At 44.5% G+C, this 26,010-nt stretch overlaps 1 protein-coding gene across 1 annotated transcript in view; it reads left to right on the top strand.

Annotated features, from left to right (window-relative positions):
• The first annotated feature begins 12,562 nt into the window (after positions 1–12,562).
• The window catches only part of TANC1 (tetratricopeptide repeat, ankyrin repeat and coiled-coil containing 1), a 243,763-nt gene continuing 230,315 nt past the window's right edge, over positions 12,563–26,010 (top strand). Inside the window, exons 1-2 of the mRNA XM_040971995.1 lie at positions 12,563–12,609; positions 12,666–13,147. Coding sequence (XP_040827929.1) covers positions 12,563–12,609; positions 12,666–13,147 — 529 coding nt within the window. The remainder of the gene's footprint in view (positions 12,610–12,665; positions 13,148–26,010) is intronic.

Raw genomic sequence — 26,010 nt, forward strand, 5'->3', positions numbered from 1 at the left:
AATTTGAAGAATGTATGTCTGCAATTTGTATTCACCCATTATAATAGATATTTGTTGATTTGTTTCTACCTAATCAGATGTTCATTTAAGAACTTACTTTTTCTGGGTAGCCTACATGTTTTAAAGCAAACTAGCCACTTCCTCCACTAAAGACAAGAAATAGGCTGTGACTGACTTAGGCCATGCACACGCCTTCTCCCACTACTGACTGTCATTGATTTAGAAGTGGACTGTTGGCCTCAGATGATTCAATCAAGGAGACCTTCAAGACTTTTGCATAAAATCTTAGGACAAAATGTATGTTCTCCCATACTGAGTGTAAATGGGCAAGTGTGGTTGCCAGCTTCTTCCCTTCCACAAGGGGGTTATCAGTGTGGCTTGAAGGATAAAGTTCACATTGGACATAGCTGAGCAGATGATGCAAAGAATGGAGGCACCTTGATGGCCTTGCTGAGTTGCTGGATCATCCAAAATTATGCTTTCTCTACCTCTTCCTGTAGCCTTTCTCCTTAATTGAGCCAATAACAATGTGCTATTGGGTAAACCAAGTTTTCTCTAATTCTACCCTTCCCTGACATATTAAGCAATACCTTAATCAGTCATTATTATGAAGACATAAATTAGTGCCATTGATAAATAGTTGAAATATTTGTTATTATTTATTATCTACTATATGCCTTCACATTGTAAAATATTTAAAATCTTTGTTGCTAAAAAATGTCAGGATTGGGTATTTGGCCTACAGATTGACCTTTCCAATGTTAGAATGTCCAGGTTTGATACACATCTGAGCTCAAAATTAGTTCCTAGCAGGCAGAAGTGATGGTCAAGGGGTTGGATTCTTGCCACCCCTGTCTGACACTTTTCTTGTTGCTGGTATTGGCCTAGTCTAGTGCAGCTTGTTGTGGTTATTTGGAAGTCAACTAGTAGACAGGAACATATTGTTTCTCTAATTCTCTTCCTCTCAAATATAAAAGTCCCATTTCAGAGTGTTGATTTAAGTTTAGCCTTTCTACTTGCAACTCATATATTGCATTCAGGGAGAGAGTAGATGATGGATCAAGTAGCTGATTCCTTGCAGTCCATATGAAAGATCCAGATAGAATTCCATGGTCCTGACTACAGCCTGGTCCAACTCTGGCTGGTGTGAGCATTAGGAGATGACCCAGCAAATGGAGTTTCCTCTTTCTTGCTCTCTTTCTGCTGTTCAAGTAGATGAAAACAAGCCTTTTTTCCTAACAGTAATGAAACAGATGTCAATAGTTGAAGGAGGGAGCACTGCAGAGGTGACCACACAAATGCAGTGTATGACCACAGACCACTTTAAATGTAACCCAAGCCACCCTGTTGCAGGGAGCTTCAAGATGGGAGCAAAGGTCCTTCATGTGGGGAGCTTTCAGTATTGCCTTTGAGCTCCTCCCCTTCATTAGCACAAATTCCTCTCCTTGCCACACTCAGTGCAGTTTGGCCCTTGCCTCGATTCCTTATTGCTTAACTCATACTCAGCACCACAAAGTCTCACCTTCTGCCCAATGAATGCTTTCCCCATACAGCTGTCTTCCAGCAGGGGAATCCTGTGCCAACTATTAAGATAACAGTTTCACCTTGAGGGCAAGAGACTTGAAATCACTGGCTAGGAAAGGGAGAGCTGTCCATGAAGGCAGATCTTTCTGGATGAGAAAAGCTGGGTTTCACAGGGAGGCAGGGGAGAAGGGAAAGAGGATAGGAATGTCATGGTGCTCTTAGAATTTCATCTATAAATCACATTTAATCTGCTCAATAATAATTAAAATTAAAGATTTTTAATTAAAAATATTAAAAATGTCTCATGACTTCAGAGCCTAGGTCAGAAAATGCCATGCCGCTTTTGCGATTACTCTTGGGAACTCTGGAAGCCTTCAGCTGCCATGCAAGAGGGTTGGCTGTGCAAGGAGAGTCATGGGGCAAAGCCACATGGTTACAAACATGATAAGATCTCCAGGGGCCCCAGATCCTCTGGCTCTCAGCTGTTGGAGTTTTCATAGTCCTCGGAGCCAGACCCCAACCCAGCCTTATTCCGATTGCAGCTGCAGGAGGCACTCTGAGAATTCCTTAGCTGAGCCCAGTCAAATTCAAGATTTAAGAGCAGGATAAATAATTACTATCGTATGAAGTCATAGAGTTGAGAACAATTTATTACATAGCACTAGTTAACTGCGGGCATTGACACACTCCACCTGCTCCTGGTCCCTGTAAAACTCAGGTTCCATGGGGAGAAGTGTTCAGTAGTGTCTCTGCTCTTTGGTCATCACCAATATGTATTGAACAGGCCGTTCTCCTCTGCCTCTGGAGGTTATGGGCTTTTTAATAGGCATTTAAATTTTTAACTTTGAGAGGCAGATTTGCAAAAGAAAGAGAAAGGGTGTGTGCACTCCCATGCACTTTTTGCTCACCTAGATGAACTCCAGGTCCCCCCAGTGGGAGGCACCCAGTTACTTGAGCCAGCACCACTGCTCCCTAGGGTGTGCATCTGTAGAAAGCTGGGGTCAGAAACCAGAGCTCAGTATTGAATCCAGTCACTCCAAAGTGGGGCCAAGGACAACCTAACCACTAGACCAAAGACTCACTTCTGAATATGACATATTTTTAACAATTTATTTATTTTTAATTGGAAAGGCATATTTACAGAGATAAGAAAAAGAGAAAACCTCTCCATTCCCTGTTCACACTTCAAATGGCCACAACAGCTGGAGCTGAGCTGACCCTAAGCCAGAAGGCCTCTTCCAAGTCTCCCACATGGGTGCAGGGTCCCAAGGCTTTGGCCATCCTCCACTGCTTTCCCAGGCCACAAGCAGGGAGTTGCACGGAAAGTGGAGCAGCCAGGGACATGAATCAATGCCCATATGGGAGGCTGGTGCTTTAGCTAATTGAGCCAACATGCTGGCCTCCTGGATATCATATTTTAACCAGCACCTGAAGATAACCTTTGTTTTTATATGTTCTAAGTGATGACACATGAGAAATTTTTCAATTTCTTTTCAGTGCCTTTTTTTCTGTTATTATTTTGGTTTTCGGCCCCCTGAGAATTTTCTTGCTGTTTTTTAATCACACTTTTAAGATTATCATTGGTATACATGTGGCTATATGAAAGAATACAGAATGATCCTCAGTCCCTTTTGTCTGAGTGATCGTAAATGGCACTTAATACCTCACAGAAGTAAAACACGCTAACACAAGGGTATCAACAGTCATACAGTTGAGAAACATCATTTCCACTGCTACAAAGATCTATTCTCATGCCATTTCATAGCCATGTCTCTCTATTTCCCTTGTATTACCTTTGATATCAATCACTCCTAGCAAATGCCAATATTTCTCTGGGATATGAGTCAATAAGTGAAATTGCTGTGTTATAGATTGGCCCTGTGTTTAATGTTTGTGTCTCCCCCCGCCACCACCACTTTTTAAGAATTGCCCAACATTTTCTGGAAGGCTATAGCATTTTATAGTTCTACCAGCAATGTGTAAGGGATCTAATTTATATGCATACAACAATTCTGATTTTGAATCAGTTTAAATATAGCTTTCTGCCTAAGTGTTAACCTTTGTGCCTTCCCTCCCCATTCTGCATGTACCAATTGTCTGATAGGATTTGGGTCAACTCCTGCAGGTAGGGTGGGGCGTGTCGAATTGGAAAAATGATGGGTTTGAGAGGATACCCTCCAATTTTAACCCCCCAGTGTTGGCTGTTTTATTTGGGCTGCTGACATCTTGCTTTAACCTGTTCCTATTGTAATTGTATCAGTAATAGCCTTCCCTTCAGGTGGTCTTTCCAAAGCACTGAAACCTTGAAGAGTGAGGAGCAGCAGATTAGCTGTGAAAGCAAAAGAAGGTTTAGAGAGAGCTTTGAAACCACTGGAAGGTAGCAGAGCTTTAGCCACAGCCCACTAAGTCACTAAATCCATCTTTACTAAGCAGCTGCTTTATAGTACAAATACTCTAGGTAAGAGGTGACTTCCCTAATGAAGCCTGCTGGTTTAATTTCTCCTGATAATTATGCAGTGCCCTATTTCTCTTAGGCAGCTATGACTCCCACTAAAGTCATGGAAACATTTAGATATGACACAGGCCAGAAAAATAGAAAGAAAAATTTCTATTAAAGTGGTTTCTGCCCCAAACCTAAAATGTTTAGCTTCTTAGTAGCCTGTTAGATGAAGACCAGAGTATGTCAAACTTTCATAGACGATAGAATTAAGATAAATTGGGAAAGTTGGGATTGTAATCTGCCTTTGTCTCTCTCTATTTTTCATATATGAAGGAAATTAATGAATTTTTTAAAAGCTTTATTTTATTTTATTATTGGAAAGGCAGAGAAGAAGGAGATACATAGAGTGAGAGATATAGAGAGAAAGATCTTCCGTCTTTTGGCTCACTCTTTAAGTTGCCCAGTGGCTGGAATTGAGCTAATCTATAGTTAGGTGCCAGGAGCTTCTTCCAAGTCTCCCACGTGGGTGCAGGGTCCCAAGGCTTTGGGCCATCCTCCACCGCTTTCTCAAACCACAAACAGGGAGCTGGCTGAGAAGTTGGAGCAACTGGAATCTTGGTGTTTGCAAGATGAGGATTTAGCCACTGAGCCATCAAGCTGGTCCCTAAACTTGTCTTTTGATTCCATTTTTCCACTAATTTTCTAAAGTACTTTCATAGAAAGAACTTCTAATTAAGGTATTCAAATCCCAAGACTAGTTTAAAAAGTCATTTTTTTTTAAAGATTTATTTTATTTTTATTGGAAAGGCGGATATACAGAGAGGAAAGACAGAGAAGAACTTCTGTCCAATGATTCACTCCCCTAGTGAGCGCAACGGCCGATGCTATGCCGATCCGAAGCCAGGAGCCTCTTCTGGGTCTCCCACGCGGGTGCAGGGTCCCAAAGCTTTGGACCTTACTGCTTTCCCGGGCCACAGGCAGGGAGCTGGAAGGGAAGTGCGGCTGCCGGGATTAGACCCAATGCCCATATGGGATCCCGGGCATGCAAGGTGAGGACTTTAACACTGCGCCACCGCGCTGGGCCCTAAAAAGTCATTTTCTAAATGTGTGAATCCTGTTGCGTACATTTTGACTTGGAAGTTAAAGTTGTCTATTTTTCACTGTCCTGCATGACAATGTTTTGAATGACTAAACTCTCCAATTTATCAAACTGATTGTCCTCATCATTAGTAATATCAATAGTTTGCATCCATTTCTGAATTAGGCTGCTATACCTTTGTTAACAAAAACTGAAATCTCCATCTTGACTGGACTTAATATGTTTGTGTTCCCTCCATCCCCTACTTTAACCAAATCTTTTGATCACTACTATCCTCCATTTTGTATTTCTCTGGATAAATATGCAACTCCGAGCAGATTTGATTAGTGTTTAGTCTTTACAAGAGTATTTTATTTTGCTCTTTAAAAGAGATTTATTTGGGCCCGGCGCGGTGGCGCAAGTGGTTAAAGGTCCTTGCCTTGCACGCCCAGGATCCCATATGGGCGCCGGTTCTAATCCCGGCAGCCCCGCTTCCCTTCCAGCTCCCTGCCTGTGGCCCGGGAAAGCAGTCGAGGACAGCCCAAAGCTTTGGGAACCTGCACCCGCGTGGGAGACCCGGAAGAGGCTCCTGGCTTCGGATCGGCATAGTATCGGCCCGTTGCGCTCACTTGGGGAGTGAATCATCGGACAGAAGATCTTCCTCTCTGTCTCTCCTTCTCTCTGTATATCCGCCTTTCCAATGAAAAAATAATAAAAAATAAATCTTTAAAAAAAAAAAGATTTATTTATTTAAAAGTCAGAATTACACAGAAAGATGGGTAGGAGGGAAGAAAGGAGGGAGCGAGAAAGAGAGAGAAATCTTGTGCCGATTGATTCACTCTACAGATGGCCACAATAGCCAGGACTAGGCCAGCCTAAAGCCAGGAACCAAGAGCTTTTTTCATGTCTCCCACATAAATACAGGGGCCTATAACCCAAGATCATTCTCTACTGTCTTAGCAGGGAGTAGAATTGGAAGTGGAATAGTCAGGGTACAAACTAGCACCCATGTATAATCCTAGCATCGCAGGCTGTGGCTTAACCTGCTGCTCCACAATGTTGACACAACAAAATTGTTTATGTAATTTTTTTTTTAAAAAATTATTTTTACTGGAAAGTTAGATATACAGAGAGGAGGAGAGACAGAGAGGAAGATCTTCCATCCTATGATTCACTTCCCAAGTGACCACAACGGCTGGTGCTGCACTGATCCAAACCCAGGAGCCCAGATCCTCTTCTGGGTCTTCTGGGGCCCTACACAGGTGTAGGGTCCCAAGGCTTTAGGCCATCCTTGACTCCTTTCCCAGGTCACAAGCAGGGAGCTGGATGGGAGGTGGAGCTGCTGGGATTAGAACCAGTACCCATGTGGGATCCTGGAGGATTCAAGGCAAGGACTTGAGCTGCTAGGCCATTGTGCCAGGCCATATTTATGTAATTTCAAATTCCTCATCCCACTAGTGATTTTTTTTTCACAGAATGAGAATAATCACTAGTTAATAATGTAAATAAGATTGTAGTAGCATTTGCAAAGAATCTCAGCAAGAATTTTTCTAAAGAAAGCATTTCTTTGCTATTACTATATTATGTAATTAATCATTTCATTTGGTAATTTACATATACTCAATATGCATGTAGGCTGTGTAAGTGTATATACTGTTAACTATTCCTCTTTATCACTAGCACAGAAAAAAAAAATTTCCCTGTAAATGCTACTGTTTGAGACACGAATTGTTAGCCCATTAGATGAGTATATGAGCACCTGCCTAGAATTACTACCTGCCACTACTTCACCTTTAAGTCAGCCTTGCCTGAGAGTTCAGTGTGGGCATTCTGCATTGCCCTGATCAAACCTTCGGGTCACTAGTCCAACCAGATTGCTCCTAGGTAATGGGGAAGGAACACATCAGATAGCGTATTCTATTCAATAAAAATTAACTGTTAAGATCATTGTGCCTTCATTAAGTGCTTTTTACCTTCATTTAATTTTCTAACAAGCCCACGGGGCAGGGGTCCCATGTTATCCCCCTTATTTCATAGATCAGAAGCCTGGAGCTTACAAACTAAACGGGAGCCAACAGGCATTTGGCCTAGCAGTTAGGTTGTTTGGGGTACCCACATCTTCTATCCGAGTGCCTGGGTTTGAGTCTTGACTCAGCTCTCAAGTCCAGCTTTCTGCTGCTGTGGACTCTGGTGGACAGCAGATAATAGCTCATGCAGGTTGCGTCCCTGCCATTCATGTGGGAGATCAGAACTGGGTTATAAGCTCCTGGCTTCTTCCTGCCCTGCCTCTGGTTGTTGTGGGCATTTGGAAAGTGAGCCAGCAGATGTGATTTCTCTCTATGACTATCTTTATCTTTCTACTTTTCAAATTTAAAAATATGTATTTTTTGAAGAAAAGGTTAAATACATTACCAGCCATTGAAAGCAGTGAATGCAGTGAAAGTCATACTGAAGTCTACATATGATAGCTCCATTTTCAATATCTTTTCTTGCATAACTTGCTGAAAAGAGGGAATTGACACTTCTAAGGTAGAGAATTATAAACTGCAAAGTTAGTACTGTCTTTCTTTCTTTCCTAAGAGTATTTATTTGAGATGTAGAGTGGTGGGATAGGAAGGGGGCAGAGGGCCTTCCATCTGCTGGTTTGCTTTTCAAACGGCTGTAACAGGTGTGGGCCAGGTTGCAGCCTGGAGCCCAGAATTCCATCTGGGTCTCCCACAGAGTGGCAGGGGAGCATGCACATGAGCCATCCTCTACTGCCTTCTAGCTGGGTGAGATGTTGAACAGCCTAGGATTCAAACCAGTGCTCTGCTACAGATGCAGGCAAAATTGGATCCAATCTATCTTGAAAACTTTAGTTACATAGCAATAGCGTCTCCCAGTCCTGTGTCCTCTGGAGGAAACTGAAGCTCCAAATCCATCTCATTGCTTTCTTCCCTCAGTGGATTCCTTACCAGTTTAAATAATTCACTGCCTAGCCTCTGTCAGACGAGTTTCTACAACACGGGCAGGCCACTTGCGGGACCTGTGCAGGGTTAACATGTCCCACGACTCCTGTAATTTTCGCTGCCTGGCTAAGTGTACAGCGGTGACTCCTGTTACCCCTAAACGAGCATCTGCTGTCAGCTTGTGTCTGACCATGGTGTTGGCATCTGTGCGTGACCATGGGTCAGGACACATGCAGGGTCTGTGTAGGAATTTGTTACTGTTTTTCCCAGCTGGCTGCTAACTACACCTAATTTCTTTTATTATTCTCTTGCCTTCAAAAATTCTTCACCCTACCAAAAATAATGTTCAAAAGGGGAAGGAAAATGAGAAGGAGGAGTACAGCATTAGTGTGTTGAAATTGTTCTCCTTTTGGCTCTCCTACCTTGCTTAACAATCTTTCAGAGTTGGGTCTGTTTTAGCTTTTTAATTACTGCACTGTTTCAAGTGTTTCACTTTTTACCAAGTATTCTATACTACACATATCATTATAAATTCTGGCTATGATCCTAACTGAAGCTTGATTTAAAATAGAAGTCCTGTGGAATCTGAGTAAGGGAAGAAAAGCATAGACATCCAGCCCACACATTCTTTTCTCACGCCTTCCTCAGTCTACGACCCTGGGCAGTAAGTGGTCATGTAAAATAGTCAGTTTATTATTTGCTGTTTTCTTTCACTCTTCTGAAAAAACTACATTGCTGGTCAGTTGACAAAATGTCTTAAAAGTGGAAGCCAGTAAATTGTCTCTATGTATATTATCTGTATGTTTGCAGATAATAGCAGGATACTTTTAAAAGTTTCTGGAAAACAGAATTAAAAGTATACAATTTGACCATATCCAGATGTGGGAGTACAATGCAACATGCATTCCTGCTTCCAAACAAAAGATGGACTGCCAATGAAACTGTTAGAAATGTGCAGACAATGGGATGCCAGACTGTCTGACACTGTACCAGCAATGTTGGGGCACACTTAAATAAGAGACTGATGGAATTATGACTCCTTATGAAGGACTATACTATTGCAGCAACCTGGAGAAAACCTGTTAGGGGAGTTGGAGTGGAAATCACAAATTTTTTAAAAAGCTGAATAACAAACAAACTGACCTGACTCCCACCTTTTGGTGTCTCCAGCAATCATGACTTAGAGTGAGCCCCTCATAGCCCATCGGTTTCTCTTGAATGTGCTCATGCTAGGGCAGAAGTCCAGGAGCTCTTGTCCTTGGAGAGGCACCCCAAAAACGGACCCCTGTCTGCCATCAAACCACATAGGCTCAGGGGATGAGGCTTTCCCATGGACTTGACAGCCACGGAAACATGACAGACCCCAGAGCTGAGAGTCCAGGCTCTCGGACCTGTTGTCTCTGAGTCTCAGTTTCTACTATTAGTCAAAAAGAAGTGCCAAGTGCCAGCTCACGGGACTGTTGTAGAGCTTGAATGGACTCACTTGGGCCAGGAGCGTGTGGCATGCAAACGTCACAGATCAGAGCCCTTGGGCCCCGTGGTTCATGGCTTCGTTAAGTCCTCAAAATGTCAGTTCTGTTTCATTCAACACCCATCTCAACAATTGGAAATGTGTGCTTAAAACATACATGTCCACATTGTCTGTAGAATGCAGAACACCTTGCAGTCTGGGCCTCCATCCGAATACAGCAGCCACCTGAGTAGTGTCTCCCCAGTTCAAGGCAGGTGGATCCCTCTTATCACTTCCTGTCAACCTGCCCTGCCAAGCCTGTTTGCTTGACGCCCCTGTAGCAGAAATGTATTAGCTATAGTGCTCCCTGCTATGTATGTGTAGCTCGAGCTATATTCATAGACTGCCTATACTAACCTATCCTGAGCATTATAAAACACTTATACACAATAAAGATGTTGAAAGAATAAAAAAAAATTATACAGTTAAGCATATCTGAAAGGCAGCAGTAGGCTTAAGTAATTGGGTCCTTGCCATCAACATTAGAGACCTGGATGGAGCTCCTATATACGGTTTTGGCCATGTCCAGAACTGACTGTGGTAGGCATTTTTAGAGTAAACCAGTAGATGGTTCTCTCTTTCTTTCTCTCCCTTTCTCCCTCTCTTCCCCTCATTCCTCTCTTGCAGATGAATAAATAGAAGGTACAAAGCAAAGTTATTTTGGTTCAAGTTTTTGAAATCCATGCATTTTTTCATAATATGCATTTTCCATGTTACAAAACACTTTGAAATAATGTTTGTATTAAATTCATAGTTTTATTCCATTTTTTTTCAAGATTTATTTATTTGAAAGGCGGAATTACAGAAAAGGAAATAGAGAGTGAGTGAAAGCGAGATCTTCCATCTGTTTTTTTACTCCCTAGATGGCTGAATTGGTCAAAGCTAGACTGGTCCAAAGTCAAAAGCCAGGAGATGTTCCTAGATCTCCCCCATGTGTGCCAGAGGCCCACAAGCTCAGGCCAGCTTCCTCTGCTTTCCCAGGCCCATTAGCCAGAAGCCAGGACTCAAAATGGTGCCATATGAGATGCCAGCGTCACAGGTAGTGGCTTTACCCACTATGCCTCAACAATTCCATTGTTCTAAGTATGGTTTGAAATACCCTCGTGCTCATGTCATCTATATTTCCCTAATAATTTCTTTCTGGATAGTATAAAAAAATACAATGAATGAATTTTATAAACTGGATAGGAGGAACAATCCAAACAGATGAAGAGATTTTTTTTTTTTGGTCAAAGCAAGTTTTTAAAAAGCACTTAGCATGCATTTCTTGGGCCTGTGCTCAGCTAATTCTTCACACTAAGAATTCAATGTGTTTCCTTACAAAACTGAGCTTTGTGGAAGCCCCCTTCTTTTCTCACCCATGATTTTTTTCTTCCTGTTTCTAGCCTTGTAGAAGATGTGCCATTTCTTGCAGTAGCTTTAGACAACTTTGATGTTCTTAGTACCACATACTGTATGTAATGTTAGCTGTTTAAAGATGGAGATCAGATTGTGACTGGTAACATATGTAGTGTGGATTGTATAAACACTGCAGCAGGAAGGGGAGACAGGGCCCCTTCTGTGTACAAATTTCAGATTGCTAGCTGGATGCCTGACTAGGCAGTGATGGAGTTACTCCTTTAGTGTCTGTGACTTCTGAAACTAGAAAGACAAAACTTCTTCAACTAAAAATGCAGATGCTGCCAACTAACACATGGAGTGTGTGTGACTTTGCTACTTTGGGAGGTTGCGAGTAGAAGGAAGAAATCTCATTGCCTTCAAACCATAATCAAACTAAGCAATATCATTTAAAATTGGAAATACAGCTAAGACTCAAAGGCAGAAGAACATGATACAAATCATAAATATCATCCATTATGCATTTAGCCTGTTATAAAAATGCCTGAAACAGGAGACCACACCAGTCTACTTCCTCAGAATCTTCCTCCTGCATCTTAATATGTCAGATTGAACTACTATTAGAATTTTTGCTTTTTTTTTTATCACTAAGGTTGAGGACTGCCTTTTACGTCTGTTGTAGAAAGATTATCTATCTATCTATCTATCTATCTATCTATCTATCTATCTATCTATCTATTTATCTATCTTCAATGAGACCCTTCAGAAAAGGAAAGCTTTCCTAGTTTATTTAAAATATTGATGTCCTTGTTCTCAAACTTTCCAGCCTGCTGCTGTTTATACTGCTATCAACGTGGTCATCATCATGCCTTTGAAACTCCAGATGGACAAACCTAGTCGTTTCCAGCAATCTCTTATTTACAGGACTGTGTGGCATTTTACTCCCAGTGAGTCCCTTCTCATAGGAACTGCAAACACCGACACCCTTCCTGCCAGTCGCTTTATATGGGAAAGCTCTGAGTGACGCTGAAATTTTTATGGGGGAACTCGTTTTAAACACAGTTGTCTTTAAAGGCGGGTTTGCCACAGCAAGGTTAGGGGTTTCCAATAAACCCATTTATGGCAACTTCTGTGTTCATGGCTCCAGGCACATCGGTGAGGGAACCGGCACACTGGGCCACAGCACCTCCTGAGAACCCTGGGGGGAGCACTGATCCAGTGCCTGGGCATCCCAGTAAGATCCAGAGATGCAGAAAGAATCCCTGGGCCCATCCCTGGCTTTTGCTCGGCTGGGGAATCACAAAACATTTTTGGCAACTCTGGAGTTTAATTTACTGCCGCCGGTCGACATAATAATAGCATCTTTGTACTTCTCGCTCCGACAGATAGCACCACCGCGGGCCCTCGGCGGAGGCGCAGACATTGTGAGCCAGCCTGGCCCAGGCTGGAGTGGTCGCTGGAAGCTCGTGACTCCGGCCCAAGGCAGGCAGCGCAATCCTGGGGCCTTGGGTGCCCCGCACCCACCCTGCCCCCACCTCGCCTTTGGGAAAGACCGGCCAGGACCGAAGCCTTCTTACACCTTCTCCCTGGGATCATCTGGATGCACTAAGTGAGTGTGCGTTTGTGTGTCTGTTTGTAGTGAAGTGAGGCAGAGAAAATGCAAGAAAGCCACATAAGCCACCCTAAAGCATCCACGGAAACTTCATCTGGTTAATTGCTCCCATATGTCCTCCCCGGCTGTTTTCAAGAAGCAGGGAGAAGAGAAGGCCGGGTCACTTTATTCATTCTAAAAAGGGAGACTAATATCCCCCTCGTGCGGTCCCGCAGGGAGTCCAGCCCCTCGGAAGGAAACTGGGGCGCGGCCGGCAGGGGACTCGACCAGGAGTTGGGGCGGCACCGCGCCCGCACCCCGCGGAAAGTTCGCGCGCCGCGCCCAGCGGGTCCCTCGGAGCCGCCGCAGCCCGGGGCGGGGAGGGGCGCGGGAGGCGCGGCCGGCCGGGCGCGCGAGAGGAAGGTGCCTTCGGGAACACGCGCAAGGGCGGGGATTCGCGCTGCCAATGAGGCCCCGGTGTGGGCCGAGCGAGGCTCGGGGGGACGGGCCGGAGCGCAGGCTTGGCGGTGGCAGCTGCGGCCGCCTCGGGAGCGCGAGGAGAGGCAGCGGCGGAGCGCTGAGCCGGCCGCGCCCCGAGGCCCGGCCCTGGGGGTGGGGAGGCACGCCGAGGAGCTGGAAACTTTCCCGGCAGGTAACTCCGACTCCGGGGCGCTGCTGCGGGCCTCCGCGCGGGCTGCCTATGCGCCAGCTGCTGGAGGTGGGGGGGCGCTTGGAGCAGCAGAGGGTCCGGGGAGGAGGAGGAGAGGGTGATGGGGAGATGAGGAGGCGTGTGGGAAAGTTTCTGGAGCGGCCCCTTCTCTGCCCTGCACACCCGGGAGCCTTCCGGGGATAGGCACAGGCATGTTGGGCGCCCCGGGCCTTGCTCTCGGAGCCTTTGGGGGCGAGTCCGCGCCTTCCCTGCGCCGTTTCCTCCGCGTCGGACCTGGCCGGCTTCGGGCGGCGCAGGGTAGGCAGCGCCGGGAACTCGCGGGGCACGTTAGAGTTTCGGGACCACCACTGCCCGGCGAGCCTGCTCGCCCCCTTTCCCGCTTCCTCCCTAACCGTGGTGTTCGGCCAGGGCCTGGGTTTCGCCTGGTACCTGGGCCGGGGAAAGCCGGGACGAGGCGCGCCTGGTACTGCGGGGTTCAAGGCTCCCCCGGAGTGTCTGGGTGCGCAGATCGCCAAGTTGCTGAGCTAACTTAAAACCGATAGAGAGTCTGGGCTGAAAGTGCCGCTCTCTTCCCAAAAAACACACTAGCGATTTGCTTATCCATGCTGTTTCATTGGCGGTAGTGGCGTGATGGGGGGGGTGGGGGTGGTTGTTAGAGAAGACTAGGAGGATGGGCGCGGGAGACTGAGAAAGATCAGAATTGTCACGATTGTGGGCCCCCTTGTTCCTGGATGAAGAGTGATCCTGGGAGTTGGGGGAGTGCTTAGAGCGGGGTTCCCGTTTTTCCTGGAGGACTTTGGGGTGCAGGCGTGCAGCTCTAGGGTGTGCGGGGCTCCTGGCTTTGGCGCGGCGGTTTTCCGGAACGGCTGGCCGGGAAGGAAACCCTAGCCATTGTTTGCAGACAGAAAGGTCCCCGGACTGGTGTTCTCAAAAACTTAACTCGACTTATTGTGTAGGGCACCGGGAGGAAACGCGGCGGTGGCCAGGTATTAGTACGGCGCCGCGGCCGAGGGGGGAACGGCCGGCTGGGCGACGCCGGTCTTGGGTTCCCAACCCCCTCCGGGGCCCATTCCTAGCAGCGCCGGGTGCCCGTGCCTCAAGTGGCGGCCCTGGTCTCACTGGCGCTGCTCCTGGGCAGCGTTAATTCCGGGAAAGGTGAGGAGGGCACCTTCATCTTGAACTTGACCCCCGGAGCTGCGTGGTTCCGCGGCTGTTGCAGGTAGCTAGAAGCCGAAGCTTAACCGTGAAAGAGCTGTAATTGGGGCGCAGGGAGGCAGTTCCTGGGTCGGAGTCCCGAAGGAAAGGTGTGTAACTGGGAACGTCTGGCGCACCGGACTGCAGAAGTTGATGCATTTGGAGGGGGGAGGGCGGAGAGGAAAGGGGAAGCCTGGTTAGTTGGCACAGGCGCTTGGGAGCCAAGGGAGCCTGCATCTCCGCTTTCGCCAGATCCGCTACTCCGACTCCCCCTTTCCTTCCTGGGTCGTCTTTATTCCTGCCAGGCTGGCATTCCTGGTAGGGGGGAGGGGAGAGAGCAGGAAGCAGTTTGTGGAGCTTCTCTGGGCAGCCTGGAGGTATTTCAGAGCGGCTCCTTGGAAGAGTCCTGGATTTTAACAGCTGCTTCTTGATGGCTGAGAATGAAAGAATTTATGAGCGAGCGGCTGGGAGGTGTTCATTAGTGCCTCCATCTGCGTGGTTAAATCGTCTCAGCTACTTAAGAGGTCTCACGGGGCGAAGGGGACCTTCCTGAGAGTCTGCCAGTTTCTGCCCCAAGTTTGTGTCAGTCAGAAAGCATCCTCGGAACATGCCAGCGGTTTAAAAATGAAAAGCATGCTGGAGGGAAGGAAGTGTGGTATCTGACATCCCTCACTCAGCACTTCCTCCCGGGAGGTTGCCCTTACCTGCCAAGTGATCTCCGTCCAGGCTTCCCAACTGTCATGATCAGACCGTGAGGAAAGCTTATCATCCACTTCAGTGGCAGTAGAAAAGCCTGGAAATAAATTGAAGGTCACTGTTTATGACCCCGCCTTGCCGTGGTGGTGCCACAGACTTGGCTTTGCTGGAACTTGAAAGCAATAGTTTTCCTGCTTGCTTGCTTTAACCACCAGAATGTCCAAATTATCATAATTTATGTCCTTGGTGGAGCTAAAACCTAACTGATTCGTAGTCAGCCCTTTTCTGCTTTCCATAATAGCCTGTAGAAAAAAAAAAGAACATTTTGTCTCTTTAACCACACACAATTTTGTGTGCCGTGGTGGGCTTTTGATGCTAAGTGATGGAGGGTAGAATTTGAGAGACAGCGGAATGCTCTTGATGAAATTGTTCGTTTTCAGGCATTGTTGTGAGTTGTTGATTAATTCTGTATCTCCTGAGGATTGTTGGAACCAATATCCCTGGGTTAAAGACTGGCCATCCATATTATAATGATGCCTGCTAGCGTCATAGCTGGAGGTTTGCATTGTGTCCACATTTCCATTAGACTTTTCTAACCCGGTTGTAAAGGTAAGGCTTCTGCTAGGCTGTGAGTAGGTTTCTCCTGATGGAGGAAGGGCTTTGCTTTTATCTTTCTGATGAAAACTTTGGTGTAACTTATAAGATACAGCAGTAAGTTTACAGAAGCACACTAAGGCACAGTGCTTAGAGATGGGGGGGAGGGCAGAGATTTGCTTTCATGACAAGTTTGCTTTGAACTTTTTTAGATTAGTTATTTATGAAGTTAGAAACAGAGGGAGACATAGATCTTCCTTCCACGGGTTCACTCCCAAGTGACTGCAAAGGCCAGGACTGAGCACACCTAAGTCCAGGAGCTTGATCTGGGTCTCCCTGCTGAGTAGCAGGGGCTGTAGCACTTAGGCCTTCTTCTATTGCGCTTCCCAGGTCTTTAGTTGGGAGCTGGATTGGAAGTGGAGCAAGCAGCCAGGATGCTCCCAAGTAGAGTGCTGACGTTACAGGATTTATCCACAGTGCCACAGTACAGGCACCATGCTTTGAACTGCTTTGTATGAAAGGCAAGAAGAGAGAGCGTGCTCCGGAATCTACTGGTTCACTCCCTAAATGCTGTCAACAGTTAGCCACTGGGCCACCATGGAGCTAGGGTCGCTGGCTTCTATCCAGGCCTCCCGCAAGAGTGCCGCCCAAGTACTTCATCAACCCTCACTTGCTGCCTCCCAGTGTGTACGTTAGCAGGAAGCTGAATGGGAAGTGGAGCTGGACCTCCAACCTCTGCCCCAAACACCTGTCCGATGTTTTGAATAGTTTTAAGTGCATATTCCAGTGTCTTTCCTCAGTTGCAAAAATATTTATTTTACAGAGCTCTTTAGACTTTTCGGGCTTTTTTTTTTGTAAATCTTTTTTGGCCCTAAGATGTGGTTTGCTTGCAATTTTAAAGTTTTTTTGACTTTGCAAAAGTTGGAGAAGAGTAGAAGGTCTAGAGCCTGTGCTGTAATATGAAAAAGGTTCCATGAGGGTTTAATGAAAAGACTTAGATATTTCATCCCTGATTTCTGCTCGGGGAGTGAATAGGCCACTTTGGCCTGTATCAGCTATAAACAGTGGTGTTGGATTTGAACCCAGGTCTTTTGGCTCTCCCAGTTCCCTTCCCTATACCTCTTTGTATTTGGACTTATCTGTGGATGGGCTGAAACTGATCAACAATCTGATGTGAGTATGTGGCTGTTTCTCACAGTATTTCATTTATGGATTGTTTTGGTTTCAGAACCTTAGGGTTAATATCTATGCTTTGATGTCAAGAATTAAAAACAGTTCACTAACAATGGTAATGAAACTTTCTCCCCAAGAGAGTTTCAGAAAGTCACATACCGCAAACTAATCATTTGTTTATTTCCTACTTCTCTTTTATTAAGTGGGCTTCTTTTATTAAGTAGGGTCTAATGTGATTTATAGTTCATAGAGCAATATAGACAGTATACTTAAGGAAATAGCTTCTAAAATCTGTTCCTCTTTTTAGAAATGAGAAATGAGTGTATTGCTTGCCTTTCATCCTGATTACAAAGCCTGGGCAAATACCCCAGTTTTGGTGTCACCGTTCTGGGCTCTTTGCACTGATGACTGGATAAGCCTGATCTTACTTCACTTCCTGTGCTAAATAAGTCTTTTCTGTATGGTATTAGTTTAAGCTTAAAGAAGTGGTAGGTTGCAGGTGACCCAGTTTCACAATGTCCCTAAATGTTTGTGCGGTGTCCTGCTTGCCTATTTAGGCACACTGAGTACAGCATGATGCTCAACTTGGAAACTGGCATGCATTATCTTTAGCAGGCTCCAGCGGGAAGCTATATGCTAAACTATGGGCTTGTACATCTTGAGATTTCTGTTGTTGATTTATTTATTTACTTGAGAGGCAGCAGGAGGGAGAGGAGAGAGATCTTCCATCCACTGGCCCATTCTCCCAAATGGCTACAACAAGGAAAGTTGGGCCATACTGATGCTGGGAACCAGGAACTCCTCCAAGGTCTGTTGTGTGGCTGACAGGGACTGAATTCTCTGAGCCATCACCCTGATACCTCTCCATGTAGTTTAGCAGGAAACTGGATCAGAACAGGAGCAGCCAGGACTGCAAACCCCCAGCGTTGCAAGGGGTGGCTTAATCCTCTGCATCAGAACATAGACTCCTGTCTTGAGCTTGTAAACCTTATTCTTAGAGGAATGTATTTTAAAAATACTAAGCAATGGGGTTTAAACCACAGAAAGAGGAAATCACTTGGTGCCCACTGATTGACTGTAAAGGAGGTACAGTAGTTAGAAGCTGCTGTCATTGCCGTGATGCGTAGGGAAGAGAACATTATGAATGGAAATCTCATTATCAGTGTACCATGGAGGGGCAGAGTGGCAAAGCAGACTGGCTGTGAACTACTATCGGAGGAGATTTTTTAATGCTAGCAGGAGGCTAGTGTTACGGAATGCGTTCAGGAAACATCTCCTGGAGAATGAAGAGAGTTCTTACTCGGTTTGGCTATGATGGCGGTTGCCCTTCTCGGATGGGTGCTGTCTTCAGGAACTGCTGGTCCTATCTGTGTGCCTGGTCAGGGACAGTCCCACAGGTGGGAATATTACAGGCAAAAATTGTTGCAGGGGGATGACAAGACTCTGGCTGCCTTTTAGCACGGATTTTGCCACTAACGTGGGGAACTTTACTGCTAAAGAAAAAGTTCCAGCTTCGTTTGTGAATAGAAGGGAGCCCAGTATGTTCAGCGTTTTAGCCTGGAGCCACAGTGACTCAGCCCTTCCCTGCCCTGCCCCAGCACACCTAGGTTTCCACATCTGTCCTGAACAGTGGCTTCTTCTGTAGGTGGGGGCTGGGGAAGGCTCTGAGAAGCACTTGGCTGTGGCCTTTTCTTACATAAACGTGTGTGTGCACACAAACACCGGCTCCTACTTGTACTTGAGTAATGGAGATCAGACATGTGAGGGTGCAGGCAGTGTGTTGTGTGGTTTAGAGTACAGTATAAACGCATGCACTTGGTTTCTTTCTTTTTTTGTCTTATTGGGATGCATTCTTCATTGGCACTTTTGCAGTGGCTGTTTAGTCAATCCGTTACATGTGTTACTTAGCCTTTTTTTTTTTGACATTTAGGTGTGTTTGGAAAGAAATGTCTGAGGCAGAGCTTTATGACTGAGGTGTGACTTAGCCATCTTTGAATCAGGAGGGTGCAGCACAGAGGACCTAGCTGGTGGTCGCTTCAGCGCCCCCTAGTACTTAAGTGGTGGTCTCTTTCGGCTCTCAGTTCCAATTTGGGAAAATGCTGGAGAGAACCCTCCTGATTGGCCTGTGGCCAACCAAAGGAGAGCTACAGTTGTCAGTCTCTTAGATGCACAGGATGGGATGTAGGAAGAAGGGGTATCCTGCAAAGAAGGGGGTTATTGTTAGTATGGAGGAAGGAACTGGATAAACAACGAAGAGCAAACCGCATGTGGTCTCCATTTCCCAAAATGACATTGCTGGTCATGACATCAGACCTGTATGCCAGAGGATCTGAGCTGATTTAGCGCTTCATGGCGTCCACCCCTGTAGTCTTGAAAGTGGACTTGTCCACACACTCTGGGACTCTGAATCGCTGCACACACTGGGGAAGGCCTTGAATTGCTGCTGGAAACTTAGAGCTGGTGGTCATTATTCCCATGTAACCCATTATGCTCCCCTCTCTGCCATACTTTGCTATGAATTACTGGCGATTGGGAACATCAATTATTCATATTTATTGAGTGCCTGCTGACTCTGAACTAGATGTTTGAATTTAAAAAGTCTGTGGAAAAGGAACAATGTGGTTCTTTCTTTCCCTCACTATCCTGCATACATAGACTGGTCTGGCAGGGGTCGTTGGTTACCCATACAACATCCTAGCTGAGGGCCCCTCTTGTTTAAACCAATTGTTTATTTGCTTGGGTTTCAGAAACAGGAGCAAGGCTGTGCCGAGTAGTTCTTTTCCTCGGGCCTAGGCTCCTGCATGCTCTGGTGGTTCACATGATTCATGGCAGAGGGAGGGGGAAGGGTGCTTATTGTAATCATTTACATTATTTGTTTTCCATTGGCTTGGTATTTAAGGGTTCACTGGGCGTGTCCCCTGCCTTAGGGAGAATCCTGATGAAGCTATGTTAATGTGAATAAGATTGTACGTGTTGCTAATGACTAGTTACTGAATAGATGTGTGGCACCTGTTGGGTCCTGTCATATTTGAAATAATTCTTAGCATTAGAGAGAAAGCACACGCACGTGTCCCAAGACCACAGTGATTTTTATAACTACTAGATTTAACCAAACTGAGGACTGCTGTGACTCAGAACTTCTGTGGGGAAAAAGTTTTTTCATTGTTAAGATGATGTTCTCCAAAGTGGTGTGGGTTAGATTATCCAGTGTGGGAGGGGAGAAAATATTATCTAGAAAGGCTTTGCAGATATTTAATTTGTGTTTTGACACTGGTTGGTGTGTCTGCTAGCCTTGTGTCACTCAGCTTATGTGGGGTTGGCTAAGGGGAGAGCAGGCATTTTACAATCTGATGGAGTGGCAAGTGGGACCTTCATTCTCACGTTTGAATTGATCAGTGCTGTTTCAGTGGATTATCTCATTTTAACTGATCCCCATAAAGTAGGCAGATGACTCAAAGATTCTTTGCAAAGAAACTGTCGAGTAACACTAAATAACAAGAAAGTGTATTTCAACAGGAAGTTAGCACAAAGATGTATAGTCTTACCATTTTTTTCTAAAAAATATTTATTCATTTGAAAGAATGACACAGAGGCAAAAGAGAGAGATCTTCCATCTGTTGGTTCACTCCCTACATGGCTGCAATGGCCAGGGTTGAGCTGGTCTGAACCCAGGAACTTAAATGGATGTTTGGCAATGTACACTCTGCCAAAATATTAATTGGACATAAACATATGCAGTTTACAATAAAGTTTTTTAAAAACTGACAGTGCTACATAATGAGAAGTTTGAGACCACAGTTTACATCACTGTCACATAGTTGAAAATGCAATTAAGATATTTATGTATTTTATTTCCTTGAAAGGCAGAGAGAGAACTCTCCCACCACTGTTTCAATCCCAAATGCCCAAAACAGTTGGGGCTGGACCAGACTGAAGCCAGGAGTTTTTCAGTCCATGTCTTCCACGTGGATTACAAGGAATCAAGTCCTTGAGCTGTCCCTCTGATTCCTCCCCGGGCACACATGAGCAGGAAGCTAGGGCAGGGGATGCAGCCCGGACTGGAACCTGGCTCCTCCAATATTGTGTGTGGGCATTGTAAGCAGCACCCTAACTGTTCTGAATGAGGCAAATACAGGAAAAGGTAAGAGCAATGTTTTTCCCCCTTTTGTTATTTACAAGATTATCAGAAACAGTTTTTATTTGAGAGAACAAGAGAGGCCTTCTGTCTGCTGGTTCACTCCCCCAACTGCTCACATTGGCTAGGGAGCTGGAGAGTCAGTTCCTGTTTTCTACATGGGTGGCAAGGACCTACCCACTTTAGCCAGCACTGCTGCCTTCCTGCAAGAGGCTGAAGGCAGGAACTGCAGGCAGACATTAAAGCCTGTGCCTGGCCCTCGACTGTGAGTGAGCCTCTTCTCCCATGTCCTAACTGCTAGGCGAACACCTTCTTCCTGTTGGTGCGTTCTCTGATCTGGCCCCTAACTTTCAGTGTTGCCCTGATGAGGCTCTTCCCCCATCCTCAGCACTACCACCGTCATTTGGTCTTTTAAGGGGCTGGCTCTTGGGAGATTGCCCCTAGCCCCGCCTCCTGGAAACCATGTCCTCTGTGCTGCTCAGCTGAGGTGAGATTCCTGTAAGGGTTGTTTCTTCTGTGGAAGGGAGAGTTGAGAGCTGAATGTCATGGACGGCTTTCTGGCTTCCCTTCTTCTACGTTTCAATGGCTCCCACCTTTCAATTCCTCCAACCTCCCCACTCATTGTGTGTTCATTCCAATGATTTTTGCTTTCTGCCTCTCATGAAGTTATCTCAGTTGTTCACCTCCTTGCTTTGCTCATGTTCCTTTTCTCTTTTTTTAAGATTCAATATACAAATGAGATCTGCAGTATTTGTCTTTCTGTTTCTAGATTATTCCACTTCTCATATTCTCTGGGTGTGTCAGTGTTTTCCAAAATGGCAGGATTTTCTCTCTTAACATGAATGGATGATACCCTATTGTATAGATTTTCCACAATTTATTTATTTAATCTACTGTCAGTGCATGCTTAATGATGGTTGTGAATAATGCTTCCATGAACTTGAAATGCAGCCTCTCTTCAAGATACTGATTGCATTGTCTGTGAATACATACGCAGAAGTAGGATTGCTGTATCATATGGTACTTCTGTTTTGTTTTTTTTTAAAGCAACTTCCATAATACTTTTTCACAATGATGTATTAATTTATTTCTCCCCAGCACTATGTAAGGATCCCCTCTTCTTCATACCCTCACTAACATTTGCTGTCTTGTTGAGACGGGCCATTAAACAGGTGTGAGGTGTTAGCTCGTTGTGGTTTGCCATGCTGTCCTCCCACGTGTTTGTATTTACACATTGCCTTCCTCTCATATGGGTACATTGACACAGGTGAAAATGGGGTTGTTCCTGAAATGATGGCGCAGAAAGGGGGTGGTTCATCCAAGGCAGGTGCAGTGAGTAGATCGCTGTATGAAAAGCCCGGTGGATGAGACCAGTGAAGATCTCAAGGCCCGTGGATACTTATTAGCCACAGGTGCCAACAAGCAGAATCTTAGGAGATAGCCCCTAGCCCCTGGCCTAGTCCATTGGGAGCCGCATCCTCCATGCTGCTCAACTGAGGTGAGTTTCCTAGGAAGGTATTTCCTCTGTGGAAGGGAGCACTAAGAGTTGAAGAGACCTTGTGGTGGGCTGTGTTAGCCTTCTGTGACAGCAGGTAGGCTTTTCGGCCAACTTTCGATAGTCAAGTGACAGAATGTATGTGTTTTAGACTTTGTAAGCCGCTTCTTAGAGAGCAGGGGTACATTTACTTTGTTAGTTTCCTTATAGCGGTGACTTGTAGCTCATTACTTTATTAGCTGTGTCTGATATTTTTAGAAGTGTGTTTTTGAAGTGTTTTTTTCAAAACTGTTGGGGCTTTTAGGTGACACAGGATTCACATTTTCTTGAACTACAGATTGTGGTTTAAAGTTGTTATAAAACTTCAGCAGAGTTTGTGAAAAGGTGAATGTGTTATAATCTATTTGGTGAGGGTCCTTTGTGTAAGAACAGGATCACTTCAGGTGTGTGAAGATGGAAATGCCGGGCTTTGTGGTCCATCTCTGGACAGCCTCAAGTGCCACCCAAAGGGCGTTGGGAGAGTTTTGATTTCAGGAGTTGCTTTTGTTGTGGTGTATTTTAAGGAGTGTCAGGAGAGGATTTGGAATACATTGAAATAACTCAAAAGATAGTTCTGAATGTGAAAAGTAGATGTAATTTGGTCATTTGGGTGAATTTGAAATAGATTAAATTGCAGATTTCCATGGGAAGGGATTTCCAAAAATTATGTTTACTTAACTCTGGCACATGTGTTTGTGCTTGCACACACACATCCCCTGCAAGAAAGAGCTCTGATGAACTAGTTTACTTTCCAAATGTCTTCAATGGCAGGGCTGAAGCAGTGACAGGAATTCTATCAAATCTCCTATAGGGATACCAGAGGCCCAGTACTTGAGCCAGGGAGCTGGAATCGGGAATGGAGATGGAACGTGAGCCTGGCACTTTGATTTGGAATTGCACGCATCTCAAGCACTGTCTTTATCTGCTGTGTCAAATCCTTACCTTAGGAAGTGTATTTGAGTAAATGAAATTTACCAATTGGGAAAATATTCAGTGAACTTTCATATTAGGGAAAGGATGTGATATATATTGAAGTGTATTAAAGGTGAACATAATTATAGATGCAAAAGGTACAGAAATAGTGACTCAGATGTGATTTTGAAGTTCTAATTTGGGCTTCTTGAATTGTGCGTGTGACATGGGAGATTATTCAGGTGATCTAGGTAAAACTATAGTTTGGTTTCCAAGAAACAAATAGATGTCATGTGAGGGAAAATGATTTCTGTAGTTAAATAAGTGGGAAAGTCTGGGTTAACCAAGCTAAACCAGATAATTGTTTTTGTCTTTGAAAGTACTTATGTATTTGAGAGAGAGAGAGTGTGTGCATGAGAGAGACCAGGTGCATGGATGAGCTCTGGTTTATTCTGAGTGCTCATGACAGCTAGTGCATATCCAACTACTTGAGCCATCACTGGCCCTCAAGATCTATAGTAACAGGATGCTGCAGCATCAGGAACTGGAGCCAGGAGTTGCACCCAGGTGCTCTGATGGAGGACGCTGACATCTTAACTCCTAGTTCCCATGCTTGCCATTGTTTTTGTCTTTAATTGTGGGATTTTTGAGCATCCTTAGATAGGATGTTTGTTTTGATTCTCCTCGAAGGAGGAAAATAGAGGATTTAATGTATCCTGAGTGCACTGCACTATAGAAAATAATTTTCTGATTTTTTTTTTATTTTTGATGTGGAGCATCCTTTGTCCAGAGCAGGATGTTTGTTAAATGATTTAATATGCTGAAATAAACAACTCTCAGATATTATATAATTTTACCTGACTTTAGTACATGTTTCCAAGGGCTTTCAATATGTTATTACATGATTATATTATTTGAGTGATGTGTAATATACTAAATCTATGGTTATTATGCCACTAGAATTAATAAAATTGACTGTACTCTCATTGTGTGATCTAATTGTTCCCTTAATGTCAGTTTCCAAAATTTCTGTTTTGGAACCAAGATCTAATCAAGGTTCACATATTGCGCCATGGGTGGTTGTTTTGTCCCTTTAGTCCTTTTAAATATAGGAGCATACTATTTCATCACCTCACTCCCTCGCTCTCTTGGCTTCTAGAAAAGAGCCTGTGGAATGGCCCATATTCTGACTACCTTGTAGTGTTTACATTGTCCTTAAGTCCCCTGTATTTCCATAAGCTGCTGGCTCAATCTGAGGGCTTGATTAGATTAAGGTTATATATTGTTGGCGAAAATAGGTTCTAGATTATGATTTTTTTTAGGGGGGACAGCATTTCATTTTAGAAACTCTTGACGTACTCTTTAAGACATTTTTAACTCTTAAATTTGCTTTTAATTTCTTAAGTATATGTAAGTAATAACTTAGAGTTTGTTTAGAAGTGAATTTTATTAGTATACCAAAGGGATGCAAGTTGAATTTATTCCAGTATGGTTGGTTAGACATTCTGAATAGTTGGCCTCATGTAATGGATGTAAGTTTTCAGTGTGTATCTTCAAACTGTAAATCATGTTTCTCTTGGGTAAAGAGGCTTGAGTGTTAAGTACATATGGTGGTTGAATTTTACTCAGAATGACAGTACATCTGAGTTGTAATCATAAAATACTGTTCCATAAAGACAAATTTTTAGCATGTTAATTTGGGTGTGTGCATTAATTCTGTTTATTGGATAAATTTTCAGCAGAATAAGTTTTCCTGATAAATGCCTATGCTAATCTAAAGTGCATGCATAAATTTAAGGACACCCTCAGGTGATAATTTTATACATACAGTGTCTTGGAAACTCAGACATGTAAATGATGTTCTTATCATAGCTGACTTTGCTAACTTAATTTGTTATGTAAGTTTCCCTCCAACCCCTTGATAGTTTTCCAAGTGCTTGTTGTATGTCTGGAAAAAATTAAACTTAAAGGACTCTGTGTCTTAATGAAGAATAGCTTGCTATATATAAAGTAGCCTTGCATGATGAATGGTCGCTATCAGAAACCGTTCCCAGCACATACTTATGTTCAGCCCCTTAGCTGGCAGGGAGGCTGTTATACACATTACAATTTGCCTGCTGTGAATAACTAGGTGTTTTGGAAAGAATAGATATTTTGCAACAACAGTAGTGCACTAAAGATACATTTTTTTCTTCTGTACTTTTAATGAATTAAAATATATAGGATATACTGGTAACAGCATCATCATTGGAGCCAGGTGAACTTGGTCTTGTGTGTGATTGGCAGTGCCTGGGCCTGTTCCCCTGTGAAGTGAGGCCATCAGGCCTGTTGTATGGACTCTGCACTGGGACCTTGCACCAACTGCCTACTGCTGTTGTGCTTTGCCAGTGGATGGAAGAGTTCTGTCTTTCTGTGTCTTCCTTTCTCACTTTGGCTTTCAAACACATACATGCAGAAATCTTTTTTTAAAAAAATGAGCAGGTGTTGGTTGCATGGTTGTTGAAGCCCCTGCTTGGGATGCCTGCAGCCTTTATTGGAGTGCCATTTGAGTCCTGGCTCCTCTGCTTTCTTTTGTTCCAGCTGTCTGCTAATGTGTCTGGGAAGGAGTGGAAGATACCCCAAATAGTGTCGCCCATTTGTCAGACTCAGCTGGGGAATTCCTGATTTTGGCTT

This window comes from Ochotona curzoniae, unplaced genomic scaffold (genome assembly GCF_017591425.1).
Source record: "Ochotona curzoniae isolate NIBS_2020 unplaced genomic scaffold, NIBS_Ocur_1.0 contig_2210, whole genome shotgun sequence".
Taxonomy (NCBI): Eukaryota; Metazoa; Chordata; class Mammalia; order Lagomorpha; family Ochotonidae; genus Ochotona; species Ochotona curzoniae.